This window comes from Chelonia mydas, chromosome 2, assembly GCF_015237465.2.
Source record: "Chelonia mydas isolate rCheMyd1 chromosome 2, rCheMyd1.pri.v2, whole genome shotgun sequence".
In the NCBI taxonomy this organism is placed as follows: Eukaryota; Metazoa; Chordata; order Testudines; family Cheloniidae; genus Chelonia; species Chelonia mydas.
Genome location: NC_057850.1, coordinates 16,063,166 through 16,077,785, shown reverse-complemented (window position 1 = coordinate 16,077,785; position 14,620 = coordinate 16,063,166). Strand labels below are relative to the sequence as shown.

Sequence of the window (14,620 nt, the reverse complement as noted above, 5' to 3'; positions counted from 1 at the left end):
TAATCTGTGTTTTATGCTAGTTATACATAAAGTGCTGTTCTTGTTTTCTTAATGCATTTATCCAATACAGTTGAACCTCCAAAGCCTATAGCTTGTTTTCTGTAAGGTCCTGCCTTTTCTTGATCTGCAGTTTGGGAGGCTGAAACACAAAGCTTTGCCCAAGATCAGATGCTGAGTCTCGCTCCAGCCAGACTATATCCCAAGACCCTCCTTTATTCTCAGCCTTTTGGTCCAAACACTAGCCCACTCCTATTGCAAAATATTTAATGTTTTTGAGCAGACTACAACACATAAACAATGTTGAACAAAAGCCTGTACATAGAGCACCTTCTCATTTCAATGTCTCAGACTGCATTATACCAAGTAATTAACTAAACCTCAGAACACCTCTGTTGTGCCCAGTTTTATCCCTATGTCTCAGAGGGAGAAACTAAGGCACAAAGCTATCAAATGACCTGCTCAAGATCACTCAGTGAACCCATAGAAAAGGCTTATACATAAAAGTCTGTAGGTTATTCAAGGTAGCTTAATATACCCATTGTTTTTATGACCAGCATGGGTTCTGAAATGTTAACGTCATATGGCAGGATTAAAAAAACCATGCTAGAGTTCAGCTGTTGATTAATGTTTCAGCCTTAGAATTGCTGCAGGTTAGAAGTTAATTGCCGAGCCATGACGCTTAATGAGATGGAAAAGCTCAACAGCCTTAGAAGCTGTTCGATAGGACATATTGCAACCAAGGGAGAGTGGTTAAATTTCCCTGGTAGCAGGTTGTGCCAAAACTGAACCACAGTAATTAGAGGAGAGTTTCCTTATTTTTATGTGCTATGCTAGTGGTTGTTACCTTGAACAGAGGGTAAAGGATTGGGAGGTTTGCAATGGAAGTGGGTTTGCAAGGGTGAGCTCTCACATCTAGTGCTCTTAGGGGGAGGTTTTGACAGCAGCCATTGCTACTTTAGCATTGCATCATTATCACTGCCAGTTAAAGTCTGACTGTAGGATCTGACTGTTTCTGGAAGCCACAGTTCTACGGCAGAAGGTGCGCCTCCCCTGCTAGAATTTTCCAGACAGATTTTCCAGATCCCAGACTGGGATCGTCAGAGGAGCCCAGGTCCGGTTCTGTATCAGACTGTGTGTGGAGGGGCAGGGCTATGTCTTGCCTTCACCCTTCTACTCCATATCTAACAGCAGCCCAAGCCTGGTGCAGTTCTTGTGTCAAGGAAGTGCAAGGACTGGGATTGTGTGCGGGGATGCAACTGTGGGGGGCTATCATCCCCGCTCCTCCCCATGTATATTTGCACTGGGTTAGTCAGAATCTAGTACAGAGTGTAGCAGTTTGAAGGCTGACGAGGACTCTGAACATGAAACGAACATTTTTCTATTGGAGAGGGCCAGGGGAGCATATTGTGTAAGGGATATGGCACTGAGCAACAGATGGCATTCACAAAGCTGGACTGAAACACACCTGTCCTTGCCAAAACAGGGCACAGTCTGATCCAAAAGCAGGCAGCTTACAAGGGTAACATGTTTAAAGAGAAGTAGATCAATTCTTGCTGGAGGGAGTTAAATGAAAATCCCTACTCTACATGTACCCACTTTTGATTGCTAAGGTTGGGCTCATGGATTCTGCACTGCATCTTGCATCTGTGCAATGGATAGCACCAGCACTGTAGGCTAATCACATATTTATAAATATGGTAAACAATTAGATTTGATACCGGCGTGGCTTTGCTCCCTTCTAAATCAAAGAGTTTTGCTGTTGAATTCAGTGGGGGGGGCTTGTAAATTGTGTTAAAGGTGTTCATATCCTGTTACTGAAAGTTACTGGCTTGATAGAGTAACAATCACGCAAGCAACAAGTGAGTCATTTGAGATACAGGAACACTGTGCTTTGCAGAATCTCCTCTGTTACTAGCAAAATGGCATCTGTCGAGAGCTGTGCAGGAAAGAAAAAAAGAAAAAAAAACCTTACCACCTGCAAAATGTCAGAATTGATGGAAAAAAGTCTTTTTTTTTTTTTTTTCCATTTTCAGAAATCTCAGGCAGATGCTTGCGCAGCAAAACCATCCCTAGCTCTGACCCACCATATTTCCCCAACATCGTCCCACCCATCTGCCAACGCTCCCAGCCTCGTCTGTTCATTAGCATCTTTCTTGATCACCTTTGTGCCTTCTTCACTGCAGCCCCCTGTGTTTGGTGTGATCTTCCTGAGCTCATCCAATAGACTCTTCCCACATTTAGAGACTTGGAGACCCACTTCTGCTGTGCTGGGAATGTGGAAGACCTTAACATTCTTTTTTCAGGGCATGGCCAAATGCCATTTAACTGCTGTATAACATGCTGTACTACTTCCCCTCACTTATGCACGCGTGTGAGCTTCATGACTCATGGGCTGCGCCTTCTTGCCTCTTTGTATAACACCGAGCACTCTATGGGCACTGTTAACCAATAACACTTCCTGCATTTAGGACGGAAGAATCCCATGCACTGCTACAGGCTGGGGACCGACTGGCTAAGCAGCAGTTCTGCAGAAAAGGACCCGGGGATTACAGTGGACCAGAAGCTGGATATGAGTCAGCAGTGTGCCCTTGTTGCCAAGAAGGCCAACGGTATATTGGGCTGCATTAGTAGGAGCATTTCCAGCAGATCAACGGAAGTGATTATTCCCCTCTATTGGGCACTGGTGAGGCCACACCTGGAGTATTGTGTCCAGTTTTGGTCCCCCCACTACAGAAGGGATGTGGACAAATTGGAGAGAGTCCAGCAGAGGGCAGTGAAAATGATTAAGGGGCTGGGGCACCTGACTTACAAGGAGAGGCTGAGGGAACTGGGCTTGTTTAGTCTGCAGAAGAGAAGAGTGAGGGGGAATTTGATAGCAGCCTTCAATTACCTGAAGGGGGGGTTCCAAAGAGGATGGAGCTCGGCTGTTCTCAGTGATGGCAGATGACAGAACAAGAAGCAATGGTCTCCAGTTGCAGTGTGGGAGGTCTAGGTTGGATATTAGGAAACACTATTTCACTAGGAGGGTGGTGAAGCACTGGAATGGGTTACCTAGAGAGATGGTGGAATCTCCATCCTTAGAGGTTTTTAAGGCCCAGCGTGACAAAGCCATGGCTGGGATGATTTAGTTGGGGATTGGTCCTGCTTTGAGCAGGGGATTGGACTAGATGACCTCGTGAGGTCTCTTCCAACCCTAATATTCTATGATTCTAATAGCCATAAATACAGCTTTATATTTGACATTGGTCGGATACAAGCATGGACAGTCTCATTAGCTTGAGCACTGGAGTATTTGTTAAACAGATCCCAGTCTTGCCTTTTGGGATTCTTATTATTGTTGATGTTGTTATATCTTCATTCATGTGTATGGTGCGCTTTCAGGCAGAGATCAAGACCGCGTGAATTGGCTTCTGCTCCATCATACTTGTCCAGAGTAATTCCGTTAACTTCTGTGGCAATGTGAGTATCTCAGGGCAGAAAGCAGCCCAAGAAGGATGTACAGTTAGTCCAAAAGCACAAGAAAAGAACAAAGAGGCCATGGTGCATGAGAGGCTGTGCGGAGGACAGTGATGGAGGGATACTGCTCCCTGGGAGCACAGTTTCTATTGCAGTGCAGGTGGTAAAAGCCATTTTCAGTGCAGGTTTTTGGCTATAGCTCACTGGTGATTCACCACTGAAAGACTTTGCAGAAGTGAGTTTTCAGAGTCCATGTGAATGAAGAGAGGTGTAATTGTTTGCAGTCTGAGGAAGTGGCCAGTTCCAGGCATACATGAGGCACATAGTATTATTGTGCAGAGACACTGCAGGCTAAGGTGGCTAGCATAATGCCATCTTGTCACTGAAACAGCCATTCATTACCCTTTGTACAATTGCACAACATTCACTGTAATACTTCCTACTATTCCTGTAAATGGGGCTGGGGCCGCGGGGGGTGCAATGATATTAGTTAGGATTGCTTAACTCGAATGCAGCAATTCATTTTCAGTGAGGTAATAGTTCCTGTTTTTTCAAAGGGGTTGACAAAGAGGTCAGATAACTTTCCACAGGACACAGTGAGCCACCCCAGTGCAGATAGCCAGAGCAAGAACTGTATGTGACTTAAATTCCATTTAAGCCCAATTTTGAGTGGGATTTATACAGTGAATTGGTCTCATATTGACCGTCTGCACAGGGGCAGTGTTGCTAACTCTCATGATTTTGTTGTGAGTTGCATGATATGTGAGACATTTTTTTCTTAAAGCCTCAGCTCCTGTAATCATATGATTATGTGGGAATCTCAGCTTTCATTTAAAAGTAACTTTCTAGCCCCCATGTGTGTCCAGAAAAAGACTTGAAAATCAGAAGGAAAATAAAAGAACCCCACATTTATTATTTTTAAGCCAATCTCATGATCTTTTGGTGCCTGATTCATGATGTTTGAATGTTTGGAGTTGGCGATACTGGGAATTTCAACCAGTGTGAGTGAACAATTCATTCCAAGTTTCTGCATCTCTCTAAACAGGCCCTCTTTTTTTAAGCTCATGTCCAATTTATCCCTGGTTATTATTATTAATCATACAGAGACAGTGTTTTCTAGGTGAACGTGATTAAGAGAAAAGCAGGACCCTTCACATATGTTTGTTTTTTCATGCGTCTCTCTTTATCATAGGCCTGTGCTGATGTATATAGTATATTTCTGTTAAATATGAAAATTATTTGCTCAAAGTTGAAGCCTTCTTTGTGGGTAGTCTCCAGCTTCTGCTCTCACATTTGCTCCTGAGGTCTGCAGTTGCGGATGAAGAAATGATGAGGAAACAAATGTTGTTTGTGAATTTGAATTTTGCTTGCCTAACTCTTTTGTTAACAGGAATCTCCCCCACCCCTTGACCTTCAAGCAAATTTCAGAAGGAGCTCTCCAACAGGGAAGATAAGTCTATCACTTTCAAATATTACTGAATTACGGTCCCCCCACTCCAAAAAAAAAGTGATTAACCAAGAGGCATAGCATTGGATCTATATTAGGTTTAACGCCAAAGTGCAAGACTTACTTCCTGAATACAAATGTTATCAAAAAAAGCAGACTGAGGAAATGGTCACCACCATGGAAAACAGCAGAACAAACTCTGTGGCTGAGCCTGTTGCAAAATTGCTGCTGTTAGAGGAAGAAAAAAGAGATCGCTCCTAGACATGGGTTCCAGAGTAAAACCCCTGAAACGGTCCTGACCTTTGCAACCCCCTCAAACTTCTGGGAAGTTTGGATCTTCATTTGAATTTTGCGGTTTGGGATCAGCTATTATATAATGGAGTGATGCCAGTTTACTCCCGCTGAGGTTCTGGCCCTCATTCTTTCCTCTGCAGGAATAACCTATGGGGAGTTTCAGCTTGCGGAGTTGGCTGTGAACTTTCATGTTTGGCTGGGATGGGGAGAGCAGGGGTTTTCCTCGTGGAAGAAGCTGGAGATCCCACTTGCAGAGCATGTAAATACCCAGAGATCAGGAGGGAATGCAAGGGATTTTCTTGCTTCCGCTCTGCTCTGCAGCGGCCACTAGTTCCTGTTGGCCCATAGAGAGCACAGCTCCCAGAGGAGCCATATGTCCAGGGATTCCTCTGAAAACTCCAGTGTGTAGTTCTGCAGTGCCAAGGGGGAAGCTGAGCTCATCAACACAGGCGCAGGCCATGTCTGGGTCTGCTTGTCTGGCTTTCCCTGGATTTCACATGATGATGATTAATAATTATGTTTGTTACAGTAGTGCCTCAGGAGCCCCATTGTGCTAGGCGCTGTACAAACATCAAGTAGTAAGCGGTCCCTGACCCTAAAGAGTTGCAATGCAAATAGGCAAAGACAGAGGCTGGGGGAGAGGTCATATTTTCATGCCAAGCCATGTAGTGGCCCAGGTCTCTCAAAACTGGACCAGGTTCCCAGGGAAGGTTTGTGAACTGAATTTCAAGTTAGTGGTGAGTTGTGTGTCCTTTCTGATCTCACTGCGAACGTTTCACACATCTTGACTCAATACCCCACATAATGCTCCTCCTCATATAGCCCCACTCCAGAACAGAACTTTAGCCAGGGCTCTGAAGTCAGTCAATGGGATTACTCCCATTCTTCACACTGAACATACACACAAGTGCTTTGCTGGGCCGCAACTAATTCTGAAGTTGGTAAGGATTGTCTACTACTCTGTGTTTGTGCAGTGCCAGCATAACAGGGCCCTATTCTTACTGGCCTTTAAGCGCTACCATAATAATAACCCTGTTAAATAGTCATAACATAGCTATTGCCTGAGCTCTGGGAACAAACAAAGGTTTGGGCTCCTGTAGGAGTAAGAGCAAACTCAGCCCTTATTAAGATGTTGAAGTCAAGAGGGTTCTGATGATTTACCCAAGAGGAAGATCTGGTCAGTTGCTTTCTCAGTTAATTGTTTTCATTCCAGTCCTCCTCAAAAATTGGCCAGTCTGAAAATAGCCATATGAAAATGCAGTAAAGTGGGCACCTAGAAAGCCATTCAGTTTAAATGAGAGATCAAGGGATATATGCTGTGTGGTTGTACCTGTATTGATCCCAGGATATTAGCGAGACAAGGTTAGTGGGGTAATATCTTTTATTGGACTAACTTCTACTGGTGAGACAGACAAACTTTTGAGCTATGCAGAGCTCTTCTTCGGGTCTGGGGAAAGGTATTATGGGCTTGTCCACACTAGAAACTTGCATCTCTACAGCTGCAGTGGTTCTGGTGAAAATGCTCCAAGCCAAGAGGAGAGAGCTCTCCTGTTGGCTTAATAACTCCATCTCTGCGAGTGGCGGTAGCTATGTCAGTGGGAGGAGCTCTCCCGCCAACATAGCGCTGTCTACACCAGAGCTTCAGTCTGTATAACTATGTTGCTGAGTGGAGAATTTCACACCCCTGAGCCATGTAGTTATACCAATGTAATTCTGCAGTGTAGACCTGGGCTAAGAGCGTCATAGCTAAACACAAAGCCGAACAAATAGTTTATCATAAGTAGTTAGCACATATTTTAAGGGATCATTCAAGGTGAAGTAGCCCATTAGCACCCTTGTAGTCACAGGACAAAAAGGAGCTGGGGGAAGGGGGCCAGTGGGTTACAGATTGTTATAATAAGCCATAAATCTAGTGTCTTTATTAAATTCATAACTTTGCTAGACACTAAATATCATGGCCTTAAAATCAGTGTTGACAGGCCACTTCACCTTGAATGGTTCCTTAGAATATGCTTACTTATGCGAAAGTATCTGTTCGATTTTGTATTTAGCTCTGACACTCTTAATACCTTTCCCAGACCTGAAGAAGAGCTCCAAAGTTTGTCTTTCTCACTAATAGAGGTTGGTCCAATAAAAGATATTACCCCACTGTAATGTGGTGAGACTCACCCCTGCGGCGCCTCCTGCTGGATGTCTGGGAATTAGCTCTTTTTCCAGCTCCGGAGCACCCTCTGCAGGCCGGTGCCGTCACCACCACCGCCCCCTGTGTCCCTCCCAGACCCCAGTACCCCTTTCCTCAGGGTTCTGCCCCCTTGCAGTACCCCACAGTCTCTCTGGGTCTCCCCTCCCCAGGGAACCTCCAACCCCCTATGCCCACCTTGCTTCAGTATATGGCTACTGCCAGTCACCATGTAGCCTCCGTTCCCTGGGGCGGACTGCAGTATAATTGCCACTCATCACCGCCAAGGAGGGTTTGGACCTGCTGCCGCCGCCTATCCTTGGGCTGCCCCTGCAACCCTAGTACCTATTTGGCCTTACACTAGGCCTGCAGCATGGGGGGGTTTCCAGGCCGGGGCTCCCCAGCTCCTCTGGCCTTCCCCTAGCCCTGCTCCAGTTTAGGTACCCTACTCAGCTCGCAACAGCGAGGTCCCACCCTCTCAAAAGGCGAGAGAGGGAGACTCCATGCTCCTGGCCCACTGCCCTCTTATAAGGGCCAGCTGGGCCCTGATTGGGGTGTGGCCACAGCTGAGGCTGCTTCTCCATTCAGCCTTCCCCAGCCACAGTCCTCCCCTGGGGCTGCGTTTAACCCCTCCGGGCAGGAGCGGGGTGATCACTCCACTCACCCACCTTGTTTCCCTAAGATCAAGGGATACTCATGCATGAGAGAGAGGGAGGGAGGGGGAAGGAGAGAAGTTGTGGGGTCTGGGTTGTGGTTCAGTCTATTGTTATATGTAACACACCTGAACAAGTACAAATGCAGGAGGTCAGCGTGAAGGCTTCTGTTCCACAGTTAGTCTGTGTTGCACATCTCATACAATGGAATCCACACCGCAGCAACATGACAGAGGGACACGATAGTCCTGATTAACTGAGGGAATAGCTTGCTGGGAAAAAGTAGTCACTACGATTCCTTGAACTGCTTCAAAACAAAATCCTGAAGTGCATTCAAGCAGCGTGCTAGACATGGCACACCAAAACTGCAGTCCTGGCTGTCAGTCAAATTATTAATTATTATAGCCTGTATCTCTTTATCCACCCCCTCCATTGAAACACCCACCTTTGTAAAGAGCTATTTGACATCAGCCCCATTTCTCAGACTGGGAAACTGAGGCTCAGAGAGGTTACGTAACTTGTCCAGCATCACAGAGGGTGCCATCCAGTGGATGCTGAGCACTACTTGAAAAGTGCACCCTCCACTCCTAAGGGTGGGCAGAAGAGGTGGCAATTTTAAGTGATAATAGTACTGTGCAGTCACAAGGCCAGATTCTCAGCTGCTTTTAGCTAGTTGCCTGATTCTCTGCTTCAGCTAGAGCAATGAGGGGACTGCTCTAACTTGCACCTGCTGGCAACTGTCCCTAAAGGGCCATCTGTTACCTGGGAATAGCTGAAGTGTGATATTCATCCTCCACACCTCCACAATGCTTCTCCTCAGCTCTATCCTATCCCCTGTGCAAGGGGCATAGGAACCTGTTATATTGGTTCTACCCCTACTAAAAGCACAGGTTTCTGAGTCAGGGAAGTTTTGGACCGTTTCTTCTCCCTTTGCCCCACTCAGGCAATGCTGCAAGCTAGAGAATCTGGCCTACCTGACACCTTTCCTCCACTGATCTCAAAGTGCTTTGCAATCATTAATGAATTATCCTCACAATATCCATGTAAGGCTGGGATTATTACACATGTAATTATTTGTCTAAGAACTCCTGGCAGATCAGTGGCACAACTGGGAATAGAATCCATGCCTCTTTACTCCCCCTGGCCTGTGTCAACTCATAGATCCCTTTCTACAGTAACTTCTTCGGCAACAGAAAAGCTACATTCTTGATATTTTGACATTTTCTTTACTTAGCTGCAGCCCTCCTGTAGTCTACCACTAAACTAATGAATAAATAATTATAGTGTCTTTCTAGATCCTTGAAGTTTTTTATTTTAACTTAACGAAAGAGAAAAATCATTAAGGAGTATAGTAATAATGGACCTGCGGGAGCTATCCAAGTGGCGAGCTTGCAGGACTGTCTCAGCATCTAAACAATAGTCCCTTTCTGAGTATATCTGAAAACAGATTACTTCAGGAATCAGACAGGATGCTTCACGACTACAGTCAATGTATATGCTTGCTAGAAACAATGAAATGGACGTGGATGTTTTTAACTGCTATGCATGGCTTCTCAGAGACCAAATATTAAAAATACATTTACTTTTTTTTCTTTGCCTCTGTTTTTGTGTTTTGCTGGGTATATAGTTTTGTATTTAACTTGTTTTATAGTGAAAAAAGCTAATCAGCAGAGGCGATCAGCTTCTCTGGGTTTTTTTTAAAGACGGAAGTGCATCTGAGCAATTATTATAGTAAACTGATCTAAACGTTTGGAAATTAGAACTGAGTCATTTTTAACCATGTCACTGCTTATTCCAGCCCTGATGTTGTAGGTCAGATGCTATCAGGCTATGCTAACATACCTGCATTTTGAATAAGTGGCTTTTGTGGTTACTCAACGACATTATGACATCCTTTCCCAGTGAGCTCTTTTCCAAACACAACCCCAGCTGTGACAGGTCTGGGGAAGTGGTCTGAACATGGAATTGGAAGCCAGGAACTCCTGAGTTCTCGTCTGGGCTCTGTGGCTTTGGCTCATGATTTAAATATTGATCCTACTCTGAAGAGCACTGTGATGTTCTATATTCTCTGTATCTCAAAAACTTCCACATCAAGCTTTAAAGTACAAAGGAGATTCCCCACCTCTGCAATTGTTAGTCCTGCAAACTCACCCTGAGTTTTGAAAGTCAAAACTGGCTTCTTTCCTGCTCATGCTTTATCATCGCTAGTGAAGAATCCATATCATGCTCCCCTAGCATTTTTGGAATTGCAATGCTTACAGATATAAGAGGCTAACAGCGTATGATAGATTGTAAGATCTTTGTGTGGGCTCATGCCCACCTGTGTGTTGCACAGTGCCTAGCACAAGGGAGCACTGATCTTGGTTTGCAACCTTTGGTTGCTTGCATAGCACAAATAAGGAATAAGTAATAATTAATAAGTGACATTAAGCAATGGCTACTACTTTCATTGAGCTAAACTCCACTAACTCTGAGATTTGTGAGACCACAGTAATAATGTATACCACTTTCCATCTAAAGGTTTCAAAATGCCATGAGGTGGATTATTGTCCCCATTTTACAGATGGGGGAACTGAAGCACAAAGAAATTAAGTGACTTGCCCAAGGTCTCACAAAAAATCAGTGACAGAGTTGTGAATAGCACCCAGCCCTGCTCTCTCCCCATCCTTTGCTTTAATTGCTAGACCATGCTGCAGTTCTTGCACATTCCATTTTCCAGTCAGTGACTGAGCAGATTTTTTTTCTGTCATCTTCCCATCATGCACCAGGGAAGCACATGTTGACAGGATCAATTGACTCATAGTCTGTTTTCTCTTCTAGGGAGGATCTGCTTTTTCCCCGGTGTCAGTGATTAGTGAGAAGAAAGCTCAGGACCAAGTGGCAGTTCTGGCTAATGAACTTGGATGCCCTTCGTCCAGCAGTGAGGAAATTGTATCCTGCCTCCGCCAGTTGCCTGCCAATACTCTCAACGATGCACAGACTAGGGTAAGCCATAGCAATATATGTGACTTTGTATTATAACTGAAATGTAGGCTGCATGTACAGCAACTTGCAGGAAGAATTTTTTTAAATGTTGGGCCAGATCCTTAGCTGGTGTAAACTGACATTGACTTCGGTGGAGTTACCCTGATATCCACCAACTGAGGCTTTGGCCCCTTGATACTTATGGCCTGATTCTCATTTAGACTAAGGCTCCTTTGCATCGCTTTGGCAGTGTAAACGTGTCTGGAACTGAGTTTCAGTGATCCTTGTCAGGGTGGGGAATGCCTGACTGAAGTGTAAATGGGAATTAGACCCCTAGTTTCCACGAGAGTTCTCTGCAGAAAAGGCGGTGTGAAAAGATGACTGTGCTTTGCATTTAACTTAACAAAATGTAATTCTTATGAAAGATGCCAAGCTGACAGTCCTGGAGGGTGAAATCCTTCACACCCAGGTAAAGAAGAGACATCAGCAATTCCCAATCACACCATAGCGTGTGTAACACCTCACCCCTAACCTAGAAGTAACCACGCTAGGAACAACAGAGTTGTTTATTCTCTTGGCTCCTCTGCTGAGGCTATCAGCAAGGGCACCGGTTCCTTCCAGTTGTGATTTTGGACTGTGTTACGTGGACACTTACCCCTTATGAGGCCATCAGCTCAATTCATCATTTCAGACAGACAGGCAAACAAGCTGTGGTCAGGTGGGAATGACGGAAAGCCCTTCCTAATCTGGTCCAGCTGCTCACCACTGTAAGGCCCTGTATCTCATTACCAATCCCTTGGTCTCTAGGAGTGCACATTTCCCATGTAATGGGAGTTTTACCATTGACTTCAATAGCCCCAGAGTGAAGCTAACGCTGAACACTTTTGAAAATCCTGATCATGATTGTACTGTACTATTCTTTGTTCCCTTTCAACACAGCTCCTAGCCATAAGTGGGCCATTTCAGTACTGGGGCCCAGTGGTTGATGGAATCTACCTTCGGGAACCTCTAGCTGCAGCCGTGCAGCGTTCTCGACTTAGGAAGGTGGATCTGCTCATTGGAAGTGCTCAACAAGACGGGCTGATCAGCAGAGCTAAGGCAATTAAGGTAGACATAGATTTACTGTGCAAAAGAACTATCAACTCTTAAAGCACTTAAGCAAATATTAACAAAGAGGGTCTGTGCTGGCAGGAGAGAGACTTTTTGGCTTTCATAATTCTTGAATTGGACTCCATGCAAATACACCAAAGCATTGTCGTTCATAAAGAAGTCCTGTTTTGACTAGCCAATGGAATATATATCCTATTTATGCAATAATACTGTAGTTCAGGGAAGGGGCAAAAAGTTGGGAGACAAGGTTGCTTTAGCTTGTATTTTGCATGTGTTTGCATATATTGTGGGTCTCTCTGAAAAGAACATAGTATTCATTTCTCCTGTTGTATGTTATTATGTAGCTGATACTTTAACATTAATATGGCTGTTGGGTTTCTCTAGAGTAGGGATGGGCCCAAGTCAAACTCCTGCATTTAGACCCTGCTGAACTTTATGGAGGATTCAGAATCTAAACCCAGATATGGGTCCAAAATTCATAGGTTATTCCCCTCTCCAACTCCTATCTTATGTTTTTGCTCATGGATTGTTGCACTGGTTTATTTCCTATATTATTGCTTGCGCTTTTCTGTTTTGTGAATCCTCCCCTTTCTTATAAGGATGCTTCCAAATTAGAACTGCCCATGAATAGGAATAGCATCTGAGGATACATGAGCTAGGATAAAAATGAAAAGGGTTATCAATTCTCAAGCATCAGGGCACAAACTGATCATCCACTGGGGACAATTATCTAGCATTACACAAATAGTCCTACTATGGGGTGTTCTACTTTCCTCTGCAGCATCTGGCATTGGCCGCGTTGGAGACAGAATACTGGACCCGGTGGTTAAATAGTTCCTTTATCTAATGGAAATTCCTCTGTTCTTATAGCCTGTTGAAATGATAGAACAAACCATCCAGCCTGTCCCTTTCAGCTTTCTCTTCATTACCCTGCTATGTAATTAACACATGCATTCAAGAGCGAGATACATTCGTGCCCCATAATGCCAAACTCCCTTTAAACTAGTGATTTTTGTTTACAAGTGAGCAGACTTCCTGGAGACATTCTCTCCCTCACTCATTGTCTGTTTCTCTCTCTCCATATTTACTTCAGTGACCATTTATGCAAGAGTATCAGTGCAGAGCAGTATATACCGAAGGACTGGAGTATTCCTCACTAATTGTCCAGAACAACAAGCAAAAACATACAGTGGGCTCAATAGTGGAGCATAACCACTGAGTTAATGGGAGTTTGGGTTGTGTACGAAATGGAGAAATGGGCCCAGCGGTGCAACTGGCTGGGAGTCTTTAGAATATCTGCTCTGACCTCCTGTGTTACCACAGGCAACAGAACTTCAAATAATGTAACTCTTACTAACATTGCTACAGTGCTCGACCATAATGATCCAAAACACTGACGCTTGCTACCATGGGGCCCAGAGATAAAGTCCATTCTGGCCATTAATGCTGGATACCAACATATTTTTAGTAAGGAATCTAAAACAGTAGGAAAGTTTTCATGTGAGATTTAAAGAAAGCAGGAATGGGAGGAAGGGCTCTTGAGACACAAAGGATTAAACTTCACACTTGTGCAGAGAGCCAGACACTACTTAATTTCCACTTTGAAGAGAAAGGCTAGTCCAGTGGTTAGGTCACTAGGTTAGAGCTTTGGAGACCTGGGTTCAAGTAATTACTTTGCCACAAACTTCCTGCATGACCTATGGCACGTCATTTAATCTTACTCTGTGCCTTAGCCCCGATCTGTAAAATGGGGATAATAGCACTGCCCTACCTCACAGAGGTGTGGTGAGGATAAACGCATTAAAGATTATGAGGTGCTTAGATACTGTGGTACTGAGGGGCCATATAAGTACCTGAAGCCTGGTCTGCGCTAGATATTAAGTTGGTTTACCAGCGTTGCTCAGAGATGTGAAAAACCCACAGCTCTGAGCGGCATAGTTAAGCTGACCTTACCTCCACCATAGACGGCACTAGATTGACGGAAGAATTCTTTCGCTTCTTGGGGAAGTGGATTCCCTACGTTGACAGAAGAACCCCTTTCGTTGGTGTAGATAGTGTTTATACAGCTGTGCCACTGTAGCATTTCAGGTGTAGACTAGCTCCAAAAGACAGAGACCACAAAACAGGGCTTTAAGTGGAACAAGGCCTGTTGCTGTCTGTCTGCAAAGGGGTGAATTTCACCCATCGTGAAACAGTGCAAGAAAAGGGTAAACCCCAGTGCTGCCCAATAGCTGGTTGTATAACATAAGAGATTTGTACATTCAGAAATAACAACAAAGGATTTGACAGGAATCTCCTGAAAGAGTGCATTACGACAATTCTGAACAGACACAAAGTGACTGCGTTGGTTAACTTCAGGATATTTTTGCTTTTGCTTTGACATCATGTTTTCCTTTTGAATCCTTTAAAAATGACTTTAAAAAGGCCAGGGTCAAGGATGTAACAGCAACCACGGGAGTCAGCCCATAATGATCCCTGTGTTGTGACAGGGGAATGAACCTTGGTAATCTTGGCCCA

At 44.5% G+C, this 14,620-nt stretch overlaps 1 protein-coding gene across 1 annotated transcript in view; it reads left to right on the top strand.

The window, feature by feature from the left end:
- TG (thyroglobulin) overlaps positions 1–14,620 on the top strand; it is a 204,517-nt gene that overhangs the window by 154,133 nt on the left and 35,764 nt on the right. The window contains exons 42-43 of the mRNA XM_043539062.1: positions 10,850–11,014; positions 11,933–12,100. Of these exons, the coding sequence (XP_043394997.1) occupies positions 10,850–11,014; positions 11,933–12,100 (333 nt within the window). The remainder of the gene's footprint in view (positions 1–10,849; positions 11,015–11,932; positions 12,101–14,620) is intronic.